The sequence below is a fragment of the Trichomycterus rosablanca genome, chromosome 24 (genome assembly GCF_030014385.1).
Source record: "Trichomycterus rosablanca isolate fTriRos1 chromosome 24, fTriRos1.hap1, whole genome shotgun sequence".
NCBI lineage: Eukaryota > Metazoa > Chordata > Actinopteri > Siluriformes > Trichomycteridae > Trichomycterus > Trichomycterus rosablanca.
Window position 1 is genome coordinate 1,080,097 of NC_086011.1, and position 23,254 is coordinate 1,103,350.

General features: G+C 43.7%; 1 protein-coding gene across 1 annotated transcript; it reads left to right on the forward strand.

The window, feature by feature from the left end:
* Positions 1–4,759: 4,759 nt before the first annotated feature.
* Positions 4,760–23,149, forward strand: LOC134301519 (transmembrane protein 198-like). Its single transcript, XM_062986248.1, has 6 exons — positions 4,760–4,947; positions 17,375–17,598; positions 17,892–18,166; positions 18,586–18,886; positions 19,664–19,812; positions 20,871–23,149. The coding sequence occupies exons 2-6, from the start codon at positions 17,442–17,444 to the stop codon at positions 21,018–21,020; spliced, it is 1,032 nt and encodes a 343-aa protein (XP_062842318.1). The 5' UTR covers positions 4,760–4,947; positions 17,375–17,441; the 3' UTR covers positions 21,021–23,149.
* The last annotated feature ends 105 nt before the right edge of the window (positions 23,150–23,254 follow it).

The following is a 23,254-nucleotide window of genomic DNA, read 5'->3' on the forward strand; positions in this document are numbered from 1 at the left end:
TCGTGTCTGAAGGAGGGGAGGTTGAATGAAGGTTCTCTGCATCCCGTCTAGGCAACGACATAAGAGGTGGAGGATTGGCCTGCGTAAAAAAAGTGCTCCAGACTGCTAGTCTGGGGCTCTCCTCGGCCAGCGTGGAGTGATGCAGTGGTCAGATGCATTGCAATAAGTTACTGGACAAGGCACCTAATGAACCAGACAGAAGTTTATCCACGAGGGAAAGCCATCGGCGGTGTCGTATACACGTCGAGACATGTCACACTGGTGTTTTGCATCAACAGAACCGCCCTTGTTCCTTCAGAACCGTGTTACGTGGCACGCTGTTCTTTAGGTTCAGATTGGCATGGGAAGAGGAAGATATGGCGCCTCTATTCCCAGCCGTATCTGAGGGTTTCCTGCTGGCCGCACAGCTGTTAGTGAGCTACGTTTCATCCTACACATCTGGATTGAGTCACACATCCGGTCAGGCTTTCATCCTACACAGCGCTCCCGATTCGGGGGTATCCACAAGTGGGTGTGTGAACCACCTCAGAGGGAAGGCGTCCTAAAACACGAGTGATAGGGTTACACGGCACCACGTGGTGTTTTTTTTCTTTCTTCTGGGGTGTTTATGCTGTTGCTGTAGGGACAGGAAAACTCGCACCGCAGTCACGAACCAACAAGTCTGTCAAGTATTTTTCCCCCACGGCTCCTGGTCTTTGTTGTTGCGTTTGCACTGTGTGTGTAAACACTGTGTCTGTTGTGTAGCCATCCTGGAGCTGCAATATTTCAAGAGTGTAAAAATAATAAGATGAAAGTACAAGTGCCTGGAGCCACCAGGGCAGAGGTGGCAGCTCAGTTGCTGGTTTAAGCACCACCACCAGATTGCCACTGTTGAGCCCCTGAGCAAGGCCTTAATAGCACGAATGGTGTTCAGTCACAACTGAAAGTCGCTTTGGATAAAAGCGTCTGCTAAATGCCATAAATTTCAAAATTAAAGGGTTATGAGACATTCTCTGTCTGGTAAATTAGCTTCATCTAGCACCGAATACATAAACCTATCTTTATACCTCATCAAATTATTATAACAAACATACTGTACATGTGCCACAATTATTGGCTCCCCGTGAATAATGTAAACCTAACATTTTGCATTAATATTTAACATTTTTAAATTGCTCAGTATCTACAGACTTCCAGACAGTAATCCACGACTTCCTGTTTCACTGGGGTGTATATTTGAGGTGACAGAGGTCAAGGGGCCGCACGGTGGCTCGGTGGGTAGCACTGTCGCCTCACAGCAAGAAGGTCCTGGGTTCGATCCCCAGGTGGGGCAGTCCGGGTCCTTTCTGTGTGGAGTTTGCATGTTCTCCCCGTGTCTGCGTGGGTTTCCTCCGGGTGCTCCGGTTTCCTCCCACAGTCCAAAGGCGTGCAAGTGAGATGAATTGGAGACACTAAATTGTCCATGACTGTGTTTGATTTCCTGTCATGAATGTAACCAAAGTGTAAAACATGACGTTAAAATTCTAATAAACAAACAAACGAGGTCAAATTCTTTTGGTCTTACTTCAAGATGGGAAGGACAAGAGAACACGGTTCGAATAAGGAATGAGTGTTGACCTTCAAACGTCAGAGAATAGCTGATAACAACAAAACAGCTAATCACGCAGATCCACAGTTAGAACTATAACTAGAACGTTCCTGTTAACTGGAACTGTGCACAGTGAGGAGGATGGTAAGAGAGACAAAAAATCTCCAAGGATCACTGGGTAAGTCAGAGAACAAGCTTAAAATATTCTTGTCACCAAGTGTATAAAATACCATCAGATACCACTTCTGAGCCAACAGATTATTTGAAAGGCTTGCAAATGTACGTGGACACAGGGAGAAAAAGTATATACAAATAATCCTGACTGCCCAGTTGGGGATTTGAACACAGCACTACCCACTGCACCATTGTGTCTCAAATTAGGAAAGAACTTAAAGGTTTTTGTACTGTACTAAGAAGTTTGTGTTCCAGTCATTAAGGAATAAAAATAAATAAAATCCCAAAACTTTCGTGACATTCGTGTTCTTTACAGAAATATTCCAAATATTAAAAGTCATTTTTAATAACTTACAACTTCAAAACTATGTTTTTTAGATTAAAATATTTTTTTAAATGTTTTAATTTTAATAATAACACTCAACCAGCCAAAGTTTGTTTGTTTATTAGGATTTTAATGTGATGTTTTACACTTTGGTTACATTCATGACAGGAACGGTAGTTACTCATTACACAAGATTCATCAGTTCACAAGTTTAATATTAAACACAGTCATGGACAATTTTCTATCTCCAATTCACCTCACTTGCATGTCTTTGGACTGTGGGAGGAAACCGGAGCACCCGGAGTAAACCCACGCAGACATGGGGAGAACATGCAAACTCTACACAGAAAGGACCCGGACCACCCCACCTGGGGATCGAACCCAGGACCTTCTTGCTGTGAGGTGACAGTGCTACCCACTTAGCCACCGTGCCACCCACCAGCCAAAGACTGTAGGGCATAAACAAATGACCAAAAGTTTGTGGGCACGTCTTTCAATCACTGAGTTCAGGTGTTTTAGCCTCACCTGTTACTTACAGGTGTATACTATTAATTATGTTAAATAATAAATTATATCTTTCCAAACGTAAGGCAATAGTTTGGGGAAGTCCCTATTCTGTTCCAGCATGATTGTGAACAAAGTGAGGTACTAATACATGGTTTGATAAGTTTTAAGTGATAAAACACCAGGGGCCTTGACTTTAACCCTAACAAATTGTCTTTGAGATGAATGATTACAGTGAGTACTAGTTAAGTCTCCTTGTCCAGCATCAGTTAGTTCCTGTCCTCACAAATGCTATTTTGACTTAGTGAGCACGAATTTCCTCAGAGGCGCTCCCAGAATTTTGTGAAAACCTGCCCAGAAGAATGTCCCGTTATTTTTCTGTAAGTGACATTATAATCATTCTGATTAGTTCAGCTTTCCATAAATCCTTACTCAGACCATGAGGGGGACAAAGATTTTTGAAAGATGGGGGATGGGGGAGAAGGAGGGATTGTGGAGGGAATGGAGTTTCCTCTGGGATCTGCTCGTGTTGCCAGATTGGTCATATTTCCTTCTCAACGTTTGAGTTTTTCAGACCTTATTTTGGTATCAGAGATATTTTCTTTAGCTGGGGTTTTAACTTTTTAACTGGAACTCCTTATCTTCATTTATTTGCTCCTGTACTTCGCTTTGTACCTTTAAATCTCAGCTCAAAGCTTTTCTCAGCTTACTTCAGTTTATTTTCCACCACTACTCTTGATTAGATTCTTCACTTTGTAAGTTGACCTTGGGTTTGGGCGCTGTGTATGTCTTTACATTTACATTTTTGGCATTTAACAGACGCCTTTATCAAAAACGACTTACATTACAGTCTGAGCAATTGAAGGTCTTTTTAAGGGGCCAACAGCGACCTTCTGATTGTCAGTCTAGTACCTTAACCACTAGGCTACAGCTTGCTTGTCTTATTATTCAAATATATATACTTATATTATATACTTATATGTATATTCATATTATTCATTTACATCTAAATGTAGGCATTTGACAGCAACTTTAATCCAAAGAGAGAATAGTTAAGGGTCGACTTTCTGAATATAACTCTAGAGCATTGACCATAAAGCGTTTGTTTGTTTATTAGGATTTTAACGTCATGTTTTACACTTTGGTTACATTCATGACAGGAACGGTAGTTACTCATGACACAAGATTCATCAGTCCACAAGTTTACATCAAATTTACAGTTTACAGTATTGCTGGGGTGGTTTTTGCCATTTTAAAGTATTTCTGCCATATCAACTGATGGGAAACCATAACGGATCCTAACATTATGCAAAGATAATATGTTTATTCATAATTTCTACATCAGTATATGGGTTGGGGGGGGCGGCACGGTGGCTAAGTGGGTAGCACTGTCGCCTCACAGCAAAAAGGTCCCGGGTCCTTTCTGTGTGGAGTTTGCATGTTCTCCCCGTGTCCGCGTGGGTTTCCTCCGGGTGCTCCGGTTTCCTCCCACAGTCTAAAAACATGCCACCAGGCTAAGTGGAAACACTGAATTGTCCTATAGATACCTAGCCGCTAGATGCACAAACCAGTGCATTGTAGTGCCGGTCACAAGCCCGGATAAAATAGGGAGGGTCGTGTCAGGAAGGGCATCTGGCGTAAAAATTGTGCCAAATCAACGCGGATCCCGACCCCGCAACCGAACAAGACAAAGGCCGAGGAAGAAGAAGAAGTATATGTGTTGGGGAGCAATTTGGCAATTTGAGCATATCTGACATGTCCCTCCAGTATATACTGTGAATAGCAGTTTGTGAAAATGAATCAGTTGAAAGGATACCTGGTAACCTGGAGGAAACCCACGCAGATATGGTTCAAAAGTAAGCCATCTGGGTACCATGTTGCTGTGTGGCACCAACGCCACCAGTTTTATGGTGTTTAATACCACAAGAATGATTTAATAATTTGTGTATATACTTTTATATGTTTTAAACAATGATTATAATATTTTGGCAAGGGGTGTTCATTATTTTGATACTGTAAAGCCTGATCCTGTCTGAAAATAAGTTTGTATATGCTTTCTGCTTAATATTGACTGCTGGCATTTTAAATGGGGGAGAATGTTGATTATCCCAATCTGGCAACCCTGGTTTAGATGAGTTTAAGTGGAGCTGCTGCATCTCTCTCAGCAGAACTGACCGGAGTTTCTCTGTCAAACTCTGTCTGCGCTCCTGCCAGCGAACTAAACTCCATTAAATTACAGTTAAATTACCAACATGTCAAGTTTTACAAATGTTTTGGGTCTTTTTATGCGCTTTTAATCGGGTTTGCTGACTTTTTAATGCTGTTTTGGAGGTTTCCTGCTGTAGTTGGTGGTGTGACGGTTACAGGATCCACGTCGGTAAGTTTGAACTGTGACCGTTACAATCTCACAAACTAGTTTATGTGTTTTATTTATTTATTTATTTACATCAAAATACACTGGTTTGAACTGGTTTAGTGTTTGCAGCTCTTGTTTACTGGTTTTAGAGCGTTAATATGGGTGTGTTTACTCTGCAAAATGTGTTGTAACGGCAGACCTGTTGAATGAGACTAGGATCACGGTGTTCCGTACACCATGTAGTGATATTATGTCCATTTTATTATAATTTTATATTAATTTTAGTAACACCATGTCACCAGCATTTTAAAAGCAATATGCAACAGTATTTGTATGTTATTTTTATTGGTGTTGTGGAGATAATGTAAATAATGAACCACAATGTGTTGTACGGAACACTGTGATAATAGAGTTCTTTTGGAACAGCCATATTAATGGCTTATTATTATTATTATTAGTAGTAATAATAATAATAATGATTTTAATACCAGAGCTTTAATTATCATAATTATCATTTAGTTTTCACACCATATGCAAGAAGAGGAAAAGGCCAACTGGAAATGTACCAGTGACCTCATAGTGTCTCTTTCCACCAGAGGAACTCAGCTATGTTCTCCAGACCTGCTTTTCCACTGGTGCATTATGGAACTCCTTCCTGGTTTATGGCAATAATTGCAAATGCATCTTGAGTCTGGTCTGATGCTCTTTACATGCATGTTCCAGACACAGTGACCTCATTGGTGCAGATACTCGGGCTTTTCCTGCATATGGTTCTGGAGTTCTTGCTTCCAAGACTTTATATTCAGAAAATAGCCAGTAAGTGTTTGGATCCATCGTGGAGACTTTAACGTTTTGAGTATTTAAGTCTTGTCTCAGGTCTGATTGGATAGAGTTGAATAGAGTTTTTCTCCTCAGTGCTGCTGCAATATTGGTGGAGGAACACACAGAGCATAGCGTGAGTCTCCATACAGGGTAAGATAAGATAAGATAGCCTTTTATTATCCCACGGGGGGTAAATTTGCAGTGTTACAGCAGCTTTCAAGAATATAAAAATAAAAACAATACAAAGTGTTTACACATATTTACACATATATTAAAATGTAGAAAAGTAAGAATATGTAAAAATCTTTTTAAGGAAAGTTAACCAAATCATTGCACATTTGTTAAGAAGTATTGCACAAGGTACAGTAGGTATTGCACACATTTTAAGAAGTTATTGCACAGAGAATATTATAAACAATGTGAAATTATTGTGATGGTGATTATCTGCGTTTGGGGCGGTGCTGGTTATATAGCCTGACAGCAGAAAGTAGAAAGGAACTACGGTATTTCTCCTTTGAGCAACGTGTATGGGTGTTTGTGAGAATCCACCGCCGTCTGGTGTAAAGAAGTGCCCGACGACTTCACGTCAGGGGGCAGGAAAACAAAATGCAAGAATTAATGTCATATATGCCTAATGAGTATATAATGAAGCCTCATGTACACCTGAAGATCTCTTCATATCCATCCGTAATGCCCTGTGTTCCAAGAAGTCTAACGTCCTCGCATTTCTATTGTTGCGCACAGTTTTGCATTATATATCATTATTACTATTAATCTATATCTTGATATACTTTGGTATGGAAGTGAGGGACTTCTCAGGCTTGCTGTGTTACTGTGAGCTGTGTTTGGATGAGGCACACGTTCATGGGATCCATCCATTCCATTTTTGGGAAAATAATGCATGAACCCGGAGCAGACCTATTACCCACTCCAAACCTTAGTTTGGGCATTCTTTGGGTGGGCACATGTATCAGCAACGGAACATTTTGTATTTGTATTCTAAATATTTGGGGTGTTGCCACTATGGCGTCCAGTTACTTAGAGGTGTAGGGCTTTCAAGAATGAGCCCCCATCCTGCGTGACTTGAATGGAAAGGTTTGGGATTAGTGAGATTTATATTCCGCATTGTTGCTGAAATGAAGCCTGGCTGTGTTTAATTAGTCAAAGCAGTGGCTTTCCAGTTATTTTCCTCAGGGGTGATATGACAGTTGGATAACTTTGTTCCGCAAATCAACAGACCTGTGTTTTATGGCGGCTGTGTACATACCCACAGCTGATTGATGGTCAGTTGGCTGCAGGGAGTGGAGAGATTCCTGGCTTTGTGCAGAAGGTGCAGGAAACCTCCAGGTTCTCATAGTAAAGTCACACTGCATCTCCGGTTACATCATTACACACACACACACACACACACACACACACACACACACGCAGCTCCAGCCGTTGGTACGGAGCAGATGGTCCCGACTTGAAGAACAGGAGAAAAATACAGAGCGTTCCTTCCTAGTCTGAGAGAGATCAAGAGAACATGGGGTTAATTAGAAGTTCTAGTAAAAACCAGATGTTCTCAGAACTTTAGCAGCTGGAACAGCTTCTCACTACAGCCAGTTAAAGGAACCGCTCAGGTACAAATCGGATGGTGTCGTTTTCCAGCCCAAAATTACGTGATCAGAAGCCGATGAGGCTTAATTCATCAATCATCGTCACAAACCATCCAAGCTGTTCCTCAGAAATATCCTTTTCATCTAAAGCAACTTACTTTTAAATCTGAGATTTAATACTCAGATAAAAAAAGAATTAGGGGCCATGATCAGGGGCCCAACAGTGGCAGCTTCCTATCACTAATCCAGTACTTCAACCGCTGAACCATTACTATCCACCACAATGTCCATAGTGCTGCGGTAGCTCAGCAGTTAAGGTGCTGGATTGTTGTTCAGAAGGTTGCTCGTTCAAGCTCCACCACCCAACTCGCCACTGTTGGGCCCCTGATCATGGCCCCTAATTGTCAATTTCCAGCCATGTTTACTAAACATAGGAACAGTGCAGTAATACAAGACAGAATATGCTTACCAGATATGCTCAGTGATCTTTAAATCTTCTGCAGAAGTATGTGGACACCCGACCTTGAGCTAGCTGGACATTCGAAGGAGTGTGTCTGTTGGGATTTTTGTTTAGTCAGTTCAAACTGGAGAACATGCTAAACCTTTCACTGGAGATGAGAAGCACCAACAGTTTCTGCTGCCTCCCTAAGGTGGGATGGAAATGTGAGGAAGTAAAAAAATATCTTCTCACTGCTGTTTGTTTTTGAATTCATCAAAGCTCGGGCGTAGAACCTCACCTAACAGGAGCTTCTATGTTCTGACCTCTTTCATGAGTGGACCAAACGCTGATTTAGCAATTTCAGAGGCTTTAAAGAGGGTCAGACCCACCCCGAGGACTGAGACTCTACTTGAGAGGGTACTTCACTCTAAGTGTTGGGATGTTTGGGAGGAAAACGAACATTAAAGTGAAACAAGGCGTCTCTGTGTTCCAGTCCAAGTCCAGATCACTGGATCGGGTTTCTCTCCACTCCCTGATTCGACACCCTCTACGCCCTCACTGTCTCACATTCTTATTCGGATATTCAGGGTCCAGTTACAGTCGGAACTGTTGCAGAACGGTGTGGATGAGGAGAAATTCAGTGCGGTGATTAAATCGATCTGTGCATGTTCATCTTGGCTTCTTTACTAAATACTTCTGACCCAGTGAATACAACGTTGTTTCTGCTAGTCGGTTACAGTAAAGGTGACCTGGTGCCTGACGGGCATTTGGTTAGTCTGTTTTAATGAGAGAGACGTGGTCTTAGTCGGTCAGTTAAAATGTCTGTCAGTCAGTTTTGGTAAATGAGATGGTGATGTGATGATGTGATCTCTGAAAGTCTGTCCCAGTAAAGGAGATGCGGTCTCAGCCAGTCAGTCCCAGTAAAGGAGATGCGGTCTCAGCCAGTCAGTCCCAGTAAAGGAGACGTGGTCTCAGCCAGTCAGTCCCAGTAAAGGAGACGTGGTCTCAGCCAGTCAGTCCCAGTAAAGGAGACATAGTCTCGGCCAGTCAGTCCCAGTAAAGGAGACATAGTCTCGGCCAGTCAGTCCCAGTAAAGGAGACATAGTCTCGGCCAGTCAGTCCCAGTAAAGGAGACGTGGTCTCGGCCAGTCAGTCCCAGTAAAGGAGACGTGGTCTCGGTCAGTCAGTCACAGTAAAGGAGACGCGGTCTCAGCCAGTCAGTCCCAGTAAAGGAGACGTGGTCTCAGCCAGTCAGTCCCAGTAAAGGAGACGTGGTCTCGGCCAGTCAGTCCCAGTAAAGGAGACGTGGTCTCGGCCAGTCAGTCCCAGTAAAGGAGACATAGTCTCGGCCAGTCAGTCCCAGTAAAGGAGACGTGGTCTCGGCCAGTCAGTCCCAGTAAAGGAGACGTGGTCTCAGCCAGTCAGTCCCAGTAAAGGAGACGTGGTCTCGGTCAGTCAGTCACAGTAAAGGAGACGCGGTCTCGGTCAGTCAGTCCCAGTAAAGGAGACGCAGTCTTGGCCAGTCAGTCCCAGTAAAGGAGATGCAGTCTTGGCCAGTCAGTCCCAGTAAAGGAGACGGGGTCTCAGCCAGTCAGTCCCAGTAAAGGAGACGTGGTCTCAGCCAGTCAGTCCCAGTAAAGGAGACGTGGTCTCGGCCAGTCAGTCCCAGTAAAGGAGACATAGTCTCGGCCAGTCAGTCCCAGTAAAGGAGACGTGGTCTCGGCCAGTCAGTCCCAGTAAAGGAGACGTGGTCTCAGCCAGTCAGTCCCAGTAAAGGAGACGTGGTCTCGGTCAGTCAGTCACAGTAAAGGAGACGCGGTCTCGGTCAGTCAGTCCCAGTAAAGGAGACGCAGTCTTGGCCAGTCAGTCCCAGTAAAGGAGATGCAGTCTTGGCCAGTCAGTCCCAGTAAAGGAGACGGGGTCTCAGCCAGTCAGTCACAGTAAAGGAGACGCATTCTTGGTCAGTCAGTCCCAGTAAAGGAGACGCATTCTTGGTCAGTCAGTCCCAGTAAAGGAGACGCAGTCTTGGTCAGTCAGTCCCAGTAAAGGAGACGCAGTCTTGGTCAGTCAGTCCCAGTAAAGGAGATGTTGTCTGGCCAGTCAGTCCCAGTGAAGGAGACGCGGTCTCGGCCAGTCAGTCCCAGTGAAGGAGACGCGGTCTCGGCCAGTCAGTCCCAGTGAAGGAGACGCGGTCTCGGCCAGTCAGTCCCAGTGAAGGAGACGCGGTCTCGGCCAGTCAGTCCCAGTGTTTGACGTTTGTATTTGTAAACTATTGTGCAGTATTATGATGTGCAATTACTTGGTTTTAGAAATCGTGTGGGGGGTAAAAAATGACAGAGCTGGCTGGAGAGATTCCTGAGGACACTAAGCGAACTATATTTACATTTAATGACTATACATTATGTACGCGTTGGTTTCTATAAGCTATACAAAAGTATACAATTATACTTCCATTCCTAGCCACCAGTATCTGCACCGTGTCTATATCATTTCTCTCTCTGGTGTATAGAAGTACGTTATTATGTTATTTACAGTTTTAGTTGTACACGGTGTAAACCAGGCTTTTTTTAAATTCTCACTTCTTTAATGTTTTTGCCTGTAGGACCCCCTGCAGATGGGGCTTTAAAGAGCTCATAAATAGTGAATACACCATTTAGGATTGTGTGTGTGTGGGTGTGGACATGTGAGTGATGAACACACACATTACTGCATATTGTTTTCTTTTATTCAGAGTAATAAGCTCTTCAGTCTCTACAGAAAGACCTTGTGAGTGTGAGTGTGTGTGAGTGTGTGTGTGTGTGTGTGTGTGTGTGTGTTCAGACTCGGCTCTTGTGGAATTTGAATAAACGTTGTGCACTCAGGTCAGCGACAATAAGCTCTTTAGGAGAAAATGCAAATGACTGTTAAATGTGTGGGTGTGGTGGCGAAACCCCTGCACGGGTCACACTGCTGATATCTGCACCCTGTTCCACTCATCAGAGCTCCCACGTTCATCGTGTTTCGGGTGACCGAGGTGGATCCTGACCTGCTGTGACCTTGACCAGGATGAAAATGTTTCACTTATTACGAAGTGAACAATCATGATGAACAGCGCTGATCAGGCATTTTGGTGATGACTTTGGTGAAATCTATTTTATAAATGCGCCTGTGTTCTCAGAGGCTGTGTCCCAATCCGCATCTCAATCAGTTCATTCCTCTGTAAACACGTTCCCCTAATTTTCTTCTTTTTGGACACAATGAACAAACGATCTCGTCCACTAATGTTTAAAAGACTTAAGGACTGATTTCCGGAAAGACGGGGACGCTTAACGAGACTCAGAAGTGAATGTTCTTATATTTTTGAGCATGTTTATATCAAAGCTCCTTTTATCTCATGAATCCCTCCCCTGTCTCTCTGTCTTTCTCCTTTTCTGTCTCTGTTTTTGTGAACGACTGATGAAGAGGCGTTCAGAGTGAGTTCCAAGTTCTCAGTAAGCTTTTCCCTCCATTCACTCAGTGAGGAACAATGAAGGCGATTCAGTGGTTTCATTACTCATTAATCACTGCAAACAGATAAAACCTACCAGTATAATGCTCCAGTATATACTGAATTCTGCCTGGGTGGGAACCCCATACGACCCCCACTATATACTGCATTCTGCTTTAGTATATACTGCATACTGCACTCAGTATATACTGCATACTACCCTCAGTATATACTGCATACTACCCCCAGTATATACTGCATACTACCCTCAGTATATACTGCATACTGCACTCAGTATATACTGCATACTACCCCCAGTATATACTGCATACTGCACTCAGTATATACTGCATACTACCCCCAGTATATACTGCATACTACCCTCAGTATATACTGCATACTGCACTCAGTATATACTGCATACTACCCCCAGTATATACTGCATACTACCCCCAGTATATACTGCATACTACCCCCAGTATATACTGCATACTGCACTCAGTATATACTGCATACTACCCCCAGTATATACTGCATACTACCCCCAGTATATACTGCATACTGCACTCAGTATATACTGCATACTACCCCCAGTATATACTGCATACTGCACTCAGTATATACTGCATACTACCCCCAGTATATACTGCATACTACCCCCAGTATATACTGCATACTGCACTCAGTATATACTGCATACTACCCCCAGTATATACTGCATACTGCACTCAGTATATACTGCATACTGCACTCAGTATATACTGTATACTGCACTCAGTATATACTGCATACTGCACTCAGTATATACTGCATACTGCACTCAGTATATACTGCATACTGCACTCAGTATATACTGCATACTACCCCCAGTATATACTGCATACTGCACTCAGTATATACTGCATACTACCCCCAGTATATACTGCATACTGCACTCAGTATATACTGCATACTGTTTCAGTATATACTGCATACTGTTTTAGTATATACCGCATACTACCCTCAGTATATACTGCATACTGCACTCAGTATATACTGCATACTACCCCCAGTATATACTGCATACTGCACTCAGTATATACTGCATACTGTTTCAGTATATACTGCATACTGTTTTAGTATATACCGCATACTACCCCCAGTATATACCGCATACTACCCTCAGTATATACTGCATACTACCCCCAGTATATACTGCATACTGCACTCAGTATATACTGCATACTACCCCCAGTATATACTGCATACTGCACTCAGTATATACTGCATACTACCCCCAGTATATACTGCATACTACCCCCAGTATATACTGCATACTGCACTCAGTATATACTGCATACTACCCCCAGTATATACTGCATACTACCCCCAGTATATACTGCATACTGCACTCAGTATATACTGCATACTACCCCCAGTATATACTGCATACTGCACTCAGTATATACTGCATACTACCCCCAGTATATACTGCATACTACGTTCAGTATGTACTTCATATTACCCTCAGTATATACCACACACTGACCAAGTCATGGACAGGTGTCTGAGCTGACCATTCAGACTTGTTCTAGTGCATTTGTTTGTTGATGGAGATCATCCAGCTGTAGGTTGGATGCTTTGCAGATGTTTTGGATGATCTGTAGTTTCTCTCGATGATGGAAGATGGGAGCTGATATTTTTGAAGCTGGTTGCTGTTGGAGTGTTTATCAGGAGTGGTGGGAGTTTTACCGTCTGACATTTCCCCTCGCGTCCCCCTCTTCCTGTTTAACTTCCCATCGCTCAGGGGAAAGGTCAGGCAGGGCTGATGTGTTTCCTGCTCAGCTAGGGGCTTCCAGGGTTAGGGTCAGGGATTACGAATCAAAGTCCCGTTCAGATAAAGAGCCGGGAAAAGGTTAAAGGAAACGTTTGTTAAATCTGCAACCTTTCAGACCTTCTTATTTCCTGTTTTGGGATTTTAAATCATGACGGTGTGACGATGTGAGGGAAAATACGCTCCGCTTCCACACGTACAGATTACAGAAACGAACCCTGCAGTAATTATGCTTTTATTAAATAACATGATTGTACAACGGATAACCTGCTAAAGCATGGACACCACAAGACATCTGAAAGCATCAGCAGGTCCTTCAACCAGCTGTGTACATGATCGTGGACACCATGACACCACATAAGAATAATTCCCGCCAGTCTTTCAGTCTGAGCTGACGAAAATGCCCTCCTGAAACGTTCTGCACGTCCTGCTCATGTCGTCTTGCTTTAATTTCATCCCGGCATTAAAAGACTTTGTGGAAACGATCTGGACCAGATTAAAATGAAAGCCTACAGAGATAAAAACCTCCATGTAGCTCCACCATGACCTCCACTCCACAGCGCGAGCCTCAGACAGGAAGTGGAATGTGTCTGCCAGCTGTTAGACGGCTCCCCGTTCCCAGACCTCTCGGTCTGAACTCCATGTGTGGTACACAGATCACACCCGCCCATGTGTGGCATCCCCCATTAACCTCACATGCCAAATACTACCACAGTTGTTCTCTGGAGTCTTCAGAGCTGTCAGTGAGAGATCCTTCAGTATGACTAAACGGCAGTTGTTGGGGTCCTAGAACTTCTCAGCTGGTCCAGCACTGCCTTCTTAGTGTACAGAACAATGAAGTTCTTTTTCTGCATATCCCAGATTGTTTGGGAGCTTGGGTCAGAGCGCAGGGTCAGCCACTGTACAGTACCCCTGGAGCAGACAGGGTTAAGGGCCTTGCTCAAGGACCCAACAGTGACTGCATAGCAGAACCTGGATTTGAATCAACACCAAGTATTTACTGCATACTACCTCCAGTATATACTGCATACTACCTCCAGTATACATTGCATACTACTTTCAGTATATACTGCATACTACTTCAGTATATACTGCATACTACACCCAGTATACATTGCATACTACTTCCAGTATATACTGCATACTACACCCAGTATACATTGCATACTACTTCCAGTATATACTGCATACTACTTCAAGTATATACTGCATACTACCCCCAGTATATACTGCATACTTCCCCAGTATGTACTACATACTACCCCCAATATATACTGCATACTTCTTCAGTGTATACTGCATACTACCCCGTTATATACTGTTCTCATTTTTCTGGGTTTGGTCCTTTTTTGCTCGATATTGGCTTCTATACTACCTCCAGTATACATTGCATACTACTTTCAGTATATACTGCATACTTCTTCAGTATATACTGCATACTACACCCAGTATACATTGCATACTACTTTCAGTATATACTGCATACTACTTCCAGTATAAACTGCATACTACTTCCAGTATATACTGCATACTACTTCCAGTATATACTGCATTCTACCCCCAGTATATACTGCATACTTCCCCAGTATGTACTACATACTACCCCCAATATATACTGCATACTTCTTCAGTGTATACTGCATACTACCCCGTTATATACTGTTCTCATTTTTCTGGGTTTGGTCCTTTTTTACTCTCCAGGTTAGTTTTTCCTTCTTCTTTGGTCTTTGGTTAAATTTTACTTGACTTTTTAATTTGCAGACTGGTTCTCGTTCTCCAAAAGCTCACCACTCAGCCCAGTAAAGTTTAATTGGTGCGATCCTGTCTAATTTGGTGCTTAATAGACTAATATTAGACCAAACCCAATCTAACCAGAGAGCTCAGCTAGTGCTTGAGCAGCATTTGATCAGATTTCTGTCGTGTGTCAGTGTGTTTTTTTTAGTGAAACTTTTTGGAGATTCATTTTATTGGAGTCGTACTGAAATGGAAATGAAGTTTTACGCTCGTTATATCTGAGTACAGCCTGTACACTTTTGGAACAGATGCTATTATTCTGGAGAGCTCACAGCCAGAGCAGCAGATCTCAAAACCAGCAGATCAAGTCCAGCAGCGGATCGAGTTGCAAGCAAACAAGCTTGTATTATTGAGAGAGAATTAAAATAAAGCGTGGAAGAAAATGGCATCGCTTCCCTTTTCTTTTCTGAATCTGATGATCTCATCCTTTCAACATCTGATTACAATAAACTGACGTTTCTTTGAGCGCAGAAGGAAAAAAATGACCAGCGTCTGGATTTAATCCAGCCTTTCTTCCTCTCAACCGTTTTCTCTTCATGTGTCTTCAGAGACATCCGAAGATGGTTTCAGAATTTTCAGGCGTCCCTGGTTGTTTAGTATGAGCATCGTGGCCTCCGGCAACCTCACAACGATTCTAATGATCTCCACAGTCCAACACGCACAGACTCGGCCACTTTTCCGCCTTGCTCTTGCTTTACAAAAGCACTCTGTGTGTGTGTGTGTGTGTTTGCATGAATGTGGGGATGTGGAGAAGTTGAATGAAGCCATTATGGGGCGATACAAAGGCTTTGATCTCTCTCCGGCGACCCCGTTAAACTGGAAGCACGCTGAGAAAGTGTCAAGATCGATTCTGATTGGCCAGTTTAAAGGACACTCACCCACTCAGACTGTCTGATAGGCTGAGAAATGGGATTAGCTCAGGTTTGAAATATACATCAGTCGTAAAAAGGCCGATTTAATGCGGAGTGAGAGTCATACCAGGCCTGAAGGGTGTGTGGTGGGATTTTGGACCATCCTAGAGATCTACATTCTGCACGGCAAAGCAGAATAAATGTTCTTTGATGATCAAATATGATGGATCTAACAACATGAATCATTTCACAAATATACATATTATAGATACACCAAGAAGGAGAATTTGCACCATAGGGTGCACCTTGGTTTGTAAAATAACCTGATGTGCATTGGAAGCATTAAGTAGGTATAGTAGGACTGTAGCATTGAAGTGCAGACCACACCTTGTTCTATTTATCACAGGCCACAAACGGCTCCTCAGATGGTTTCTCAAATTCTCCAGATGTAGGAATATTGTGTTCCTTACTTCACGTTATGCATCTCCTAGGGTTTGGGTTTCTGAATGTGATGTCCAGCTTTTTGAATCACGCTGTGCAGAGTTCCTGAGGTGCTCGCTCACTATAGAGCGAAATAATGCATCAGATTTCACCATCATTATTTCTGCTGCCAGCTTGTAAAACACGGTTATAATAGTGAAGCTGTGAGAGTGTATCTGTGTAGGAAAAGCCTGGAGCAACATGAAGTGCAGCTTTCACTCCGATACATTATATATGTGGGAACGGCTGTGCCATCTCTGCCCGGAGCGACCGAGCGGCATCAGAACACGCTGATCCACTTTTACAGAGATCCGCATTCTGCGCCTCAGAGCTTCTCCTAAATGTTCTGTTATGGTGTCACAAAGAAAATTCGAAGCGTTTGTGCAGGACGGATAATGGCGGTATCATTCTGAAATATAGGAACATCATCGTGATGGAGTGTCACCGAAATCTCAAGGTTTAAACCAGCCACTGTGGGGTTCAATGCTGAGAACTTTCATATCAGCAAATGTGCTCCAATATTAAAAGTAGCTAGGTGTGTGGAAAATTAAATAAAAAACACGAGTACTCTTCGATTTTTAAACTGAGATGACATTTTACACTTAACAATACCCCAAAGTTCTACCCACTAGGCTACCACTGTCCCAAAAATGGATTTGAATCCCAGAGATAATGTGACGTCTCCTCCACCATCCATAGTTTTTGCCAGGCAGGTAGAGGAGGCACAGTTGGACAGAAAGTCTTTGAACTACACATCAAAGCATTGCCTGCACCTCATCAAATGCTACTCCCCACACACCCTACAACTGGGGAGAACACTTGAACACAAGTGAACCTTTAGCTTCAACTTGTTAGTGGTTTGAAGCGACATCCTGGTTCTCCTTCATGAGCATCCTTCAGTCCTGAATTTTGTCTGTTTGTCGAGTTCCCCTGTATGGTTCCTGTGGTTTGCACCTGAGTTGTACTCAGCGGTGAACCGAGTAGCTGACTGAGCTGCACCCTGTGTTTTGTAAATGGAAATGCGTTGGCTCAGTGGTTATTATTGATCAGAAGGTTGATGATTCGAGCCAAACCACCAACCTCCCTGTAAAGGCTGTCAAAAGTCTGAAACTAATGGTAGAGTAAAATCACCATCAAACTTTTACTGCAGAACATCATCCAGACTCTCTTTTCTTTAATATGCAGGTGCTCATCAGGTCCTAATGAATCCAGGACCATAATCAATCACCTCCTGTGATCTGATCTGGTGAGAATGGCGGACATGGCGAGACTCGTCTCTGAAGAGCCCAGAAGGTTCAGCCCAGAAGATTTTAATCCGTGCCGGCTGGAGATCGACAGGAAGTATGACATCATCCCCGCTGTTATTTCCTCCATGTGCTGCCTGTTTGGGATCATCTACTGCTTTTTCGGTGAGTTTCCCCACTTTACTGTTCAGTAGTGAAGCCCGAAGTAACAGCTTGTCCCCAGCAATGTCCATGTGTCCTCGATACAGCCAGTAGCATCGTTCAGGCACTAACTGACTCACGAACAGTGTTCCAACGTTCCATTTCATCCCAAAGCTCTTTAGTGGGGTTGAGATCAGGGCACTTGAGAGTTTCTAACACTAGCATGAACTCTACAGTTATATCCCAATTAAAAAATAATATAAAATGTAAAGATTATATATTTATAATAGTCGTTAACGATCCTCCACGTGTTGCAGGTTACCGATGCTTCAAAGCCATCATGTTCCTGTCCGGCCTGCTGTTCGGCTCGGTGATCATCTTCCTGCTCTGCTACAAAGAGCGAGTGGTCGACACCCAGCTGAGCGTGGAGGCCAGCGCGGGCATCGGCCTGGGCATCGGCCTGCTGTGCGGCCTGGTCACCATGATGGTGCGGAGCGTCGGCCTCTTCATGACCGGCATCCTGCTGGGTCTGCTGCTGGCCATCGCCGGCCTGCTGCTCACACACCAGCTCTACACACCCAGCACACTGTGGGTACGGATACGCCATACACACTTGTTAATGTAAAGCTCTCTTGACTGTGGACAGGGTCACTCATGTTCTAGCTGCTTCTAATAATTGGTATGTGGTACCTGGATTTCATTTGACCGCCCACGCACTTATTATCTTTCCAAGGTCAGGAGGAAAACCTATGCTGTCAAACTAGCACTATTTATATGGGCACAGAGAAGTGGCCAGTTGTAGTAAATCATTAGGAATGAGGACATCATGCTACAAAGTTAATTGGCCACTAAACTGCTGTATTTTGTTCACATTATTGTTTATGGTCCTACAAGCTTAGATTGGGCGTCCACATACTTTTGGCCACATAGTGTCTATACAGGGTCTGTGACTTGTGAACTGCTCTATTAGCATATCAACACTGACGTTCCCCATGCGTCTCTGTGTGACAGGTGCCCGTCGGTGCCCTCCTCGGAACTGGCATGCTCTTCGCCGTCCTAACTCTGCAGTGGCAGAAATGCTTCACCCTCCTCTCCACGGCCGTGTTCGGCGGCGCCATCATGACCGTGTGCGTCGATTATTTCGTGGAGATGCTGGCGCTGGTCACGCACGTGTACGACTGTCTGCGCCTGGCGTCCCCCGCGCCCCTCTGCTGGTACAGCTGGGTCATCCTGGGCATCTGGCCGACGCTCAGCGTCATGGGAGCGCTGGTGCAGTGGAAACTCACGGCCGAGGGATTTTCACACACTGAAGGTGAGAAGGACTGACCGATAGGAAGATTAGATCGGGACCCTTGCTAATAGAATTAGAGCCTTTAACACAGTCTAACCTGGGGCCTCATTAACAACACAAAGACTCTTTATATAAAGGATGGAGCCGTTACTAACGAGGTTTGGGCTTTTAATTACTAGATAAGGGCCCTTTATAGTAATAAATAATAATAATAATGGCTCTTACGGATGATAAGAGGGGACATGAGCATGGGTGGTGTAGTAGTTTGGGGGGTTTGAATCCCGGGCTGGGCTCACAAATACAGAAGGTTTATGTTGGTACTTAAATATAGCCATTGTGTGTGTGTGTGTGTGTGTGTGGGTTTGTGTGTTGGGGGGGGGAGTTGGGGGGGCTTATCAGGGTGCTCTCAGTGCAGGTCCAAAGTCCGGATAAATGGGAGGGTTCAGTCAGGAAGGGCACCCGGTGCACCAAATCGAACATGCAGTCGAACTGTGGGCGCAGCTGAATGGAATCCTTCACTAATAATAATAATAATAGTATTAATAATAAGGCCCCTAATAAAATTAGAGGAACCCATAGTAACGTGAATGGGGCCCTTAGTATATTTATGGTTATGGCCTGCTACTAAACTGGAGTTATTACTAATACTTTTACTAGACTAGTATCTTTACTAATAAGATTAGGGTCCTTACTGACACAAATATGAACTGGCTTATTTTGCAGGATGGAATATAATAGAATCGGTCATTTTTTAATGTAAATATATCTTATAAAGTATATATGTCTTATCTGTCTCAGTGATCCTCAGCAGAAGACAGAAGCGAGTCCAGCTGATGAAAATACGACAGAAAGACCGCAAAAAGTTGCCTCTGGCCACAGGACAGGACGGGACGTATCGCCGTAAACACACTCCTGTAAAACGCTACGCTGGAGATCTGCTAGCACCGGTTAGTCCCATCAGAGCAGAACACTCCTAATCCTGATCAATCACACACACACACACACACACACACACACACTGTCTCATTTCATATTTTAGCCAAAGCGACTTACAGTACTGTGACAGTATACTGTCTAAGCAATTGAGGGTTAAGGGCCCAACTGTGGCAGCCGTGCAGTGGTGGGGCTTGAACCAGCGACCTGTTTATTACTAGTGCAGTACCTTAACTGCTAGGCTGTTTAGTGGGAGAAATAATTTAATTCAATTTTTTTACTACTAAATTATCCTGGTAGGGGTATCGGTGTGTCCCATTACTCCAGAATTGCTGAGCGCAATGCAGTGACACACCCCGGACAGGACGCCCATTCTTCACGAGGCCTCGCCCCTCTCCGCTATTAATGTAGCGAGCTCAGACTTGAGCAAGTGCTTTATATATGATCAGCAATCAATGCAACAGATATGAATCATGACTGAAATGCACGGCATCTATTAGAGGCTAAACGCATCTCATGTCTGTAAATTCAGCTGTCGCATGCATGTGAGGAATGCACGATCGCCGTGCTGGTATGTTAATCAGATTTAGTCGTGAATAAGAAGAATCAGCCTGTTCGAGTTTGGACTTTATTTTCCCCAGGCTTGGGGGAGTAATAAGGGAACAATTCAGCCTGTTCAACTCTGCTGATCTGGTTATTTGTAATAACGTCAGGGTGAAAAGCTTTAAGATAGCGGTGGCATGTTTAGCGCATTTAGCCATAATGTAATCATTTCAAATTCTAATCAAGCGGGCGCTTAAGGTGGCGCTGCGGTCTAATGCCCACTTGTCACTAATATCTGTAGCTCTTCAGTTTGATCTACTTGGCTTGGTGTCCAAAAAGGCACAACTGGTCGTGCCTGAGGGAGGGAGGTCATACAGTTGTGACCTCTGCTGAGTAGACGCTGTCAATGCTTGGATTGGGGTGTCTGACAAGGTCACTGTAAGGTGTCCGGATACTTTTGGCCATATAGTGTATATAGTAATTCAGTATTATGTGTTAACTGTCTTTTTGTTTGATGTTCGTCCCTCAGAGTTACCTTCAGAGTCTCCGGGACCGGCAGAACGGCACGGGCACGTCTATGAGCAGCCTGAGCACCGCCAACCACACCATGGTGGATATGGATTACGACACCGGATCCACCGTCCCGCTCACGCACACCACCCCGGCCGTACGAGCCTGAACGTGAGCCGCGTACCACAGCGGGACAGATACTGAGACTGCGTAATGCACGGTACTTCGCAAGGAAGGTCAGATCAAGGTCAAACGTCCAGCATCAGGAACTGCGTTAGTTGTTTTCTGATATCGGGACGTACCTGCATCTGGGTTAATAGATGTTTCGTATGTTTTTGTGCCTCTCACACACATTGGTGAGCGTTTATGCTTACAAGTCACGACGTCGGTGTGTAGGGACGCCTCGATTCAATACTGAGTATCGGTATCAGTATCAACACCAATACTGACACTTAATTGCTGGATGGGTGTGATATTGGATTTGACACATTTTCTGGCAAGATGCAAATCATCCACATCAACACAGGACCCACAGTGACCTTTAACATCAGCGTGCAGGCGTATGGGACATGAGCCAAAACATTAGGACCACCCCTTAAAAATAGGCCGTCCTAATGACACTACATATGGATATATGTTCGCAACATTAGTTGGGCTACTAATAAATATCAGTCAGCAAACTAATAACCATCAAGCTAATTAAACAATATTTATTTTACATTTTCTCTTCATCAGTGTCACTGATGCACTGCATACCATCAAATTTATCAGCATGTCGAAGCTAGTACTGTATCTTCCGGATTATGGGACCGCGTACGTATTTTGTGCAGCCTGACCAGCCAGAAAACAAAGAACAAGCAGCAGGAAGGAGCACAAGACTGAGGCTTTCAGTAATCCCTGGTTGGTAATGCTCAAGCAGCTGGTTATTCAGTTATAATCGCTAAATCATAAAATCTGGACCTACTGAGAGGAAACGGAACCGATTTACACATTCAATATTTTATATGCCTTTCATTCACTCCGGAAAATACAGTCTTCATGTTTGTTTTTAATGTCATAATGTTCTTAATCTTAAAATGAAGTGTAGGAGTGTAAATGACGTGTGACGTCGGCACCAGAGGTGTTCCCGTCGCCTTCATGGCTTCAAAAGCCGCCACGAGGCTCCGTTCATGAGAATGTTTGTCATGTTTTAAAGTTTTGGGACTTTATTTACTTCGTAAACTTATACACAGCAGTGACCGGTGTGTGAGTGACTCAGTGTGCGTATACACCATACGGTCAAAAGTATGTGGACACCCGAGCATGAGCTTGCTGGACACCCGCTCTCCCTCCCAGTCCCAACAGCTTTCATTCTGAACGCAAAAATTTTGGAGCGCATTCGTTAAGAATGTGCGCACATAGTTCAAAAGAGCATTTGTGTGTGTGTGTGTGTGTGTGTGTGTGTGTGTGTTGGGGGGTCAGTGCGTAAGGCACTGATGTTGTACTCGTAATCAACATCGCAAATTATCACAGAGGTGTTGAATGTGATTGAGGGTGGGGCTCTGTGCAGGCCACTGAAGTGCCCTCACACCCCAGCTAATCAAAGCATGGGGGGGGGAGGCAGTCATGCTGGAACAAGAGAGGGCCTTCCCCAAACTGCTGCCACAGTCACAAGCATATGATTTGTTTTGTAGAATTGATATCATACAGCTGTTAGTGATGGGTGTGACCCAAACATTTGAGCCTAATAATATAGGGTGTTCAGATACTTTTGAGTGTGTGTGTGTGTGTTTGAAGCAGTTCCTTGTAAGCTATTGGATTGTACTATAGTGTGTAATTGCAGCTCCGATTCACGTGTACAGTTTTACACACAGGTGCTCAGCATTTTTATTCTGAAACGTTTCATCCATCTGACGTCATTTCAGTAGGAGATCTGGACTCACTTTCATTGTTTATTATAATAAATCCTCAATTTTATTTCTGATCCACTGCAGGATTTGTACTGAAGTGCTCGGCTTTACTAGTAAATCAGTCCTAGATGGTTCTTGATGGTTGTAGTAGGAATGGTGTGTGTGTGTGTGTGTGTGTGTAAGAAGCCTGGTGATTTGACTAAAAAAATCTGAATCTGAATTGTGATCTTCAACTCTTCATCTCCGCTGTGAAGCATTGTCAGTGCTTTTATCCAGAATGGTGTGTGTGTAGTGTTTATACAGTGTGTGTGTGTGTGTTACAACCTGTCTTTGTCACTCACTTAGGACACGAATCTTAATTTGTATAAACTGTTTATAAAAGATTCATAAAGACGTCTTGCTGAATGAATTTGTGTCGAGTCATTGAGTCTGTATGAATTTTATTTATTTTATTTATTTATGTAGGACAGATTTTGGACCTTTTTTTAAATTTCTCTTTTTGAAAGCTGGAAGA

Excerpts from the sequence above, each read along its gene's own strand:
- LOC134301519 (XM_062986248.1), top strand. The coding sequence starts at position 17,442 with ATGGCGGACATGGCGAGACTCGTCTCTGAAGAGCCCAGAAGGTTCAGC. Across the intron at positions 18,887-19,663 it reads GGGATTTTCACACACTGAAG|TGATCCTCAGCAGAAGACAG; the intron begins GTGAGAAGGACT and ends TATCTGTCTCAG. Across the intron at positions 19,813-20,870 it reads CTGGAGATCTGCTAGCACCG|AGTTACCTTCAGAGTCTCCG; the intron begins GTTAGTCCCATC and ends TTCGTCCCTCAG.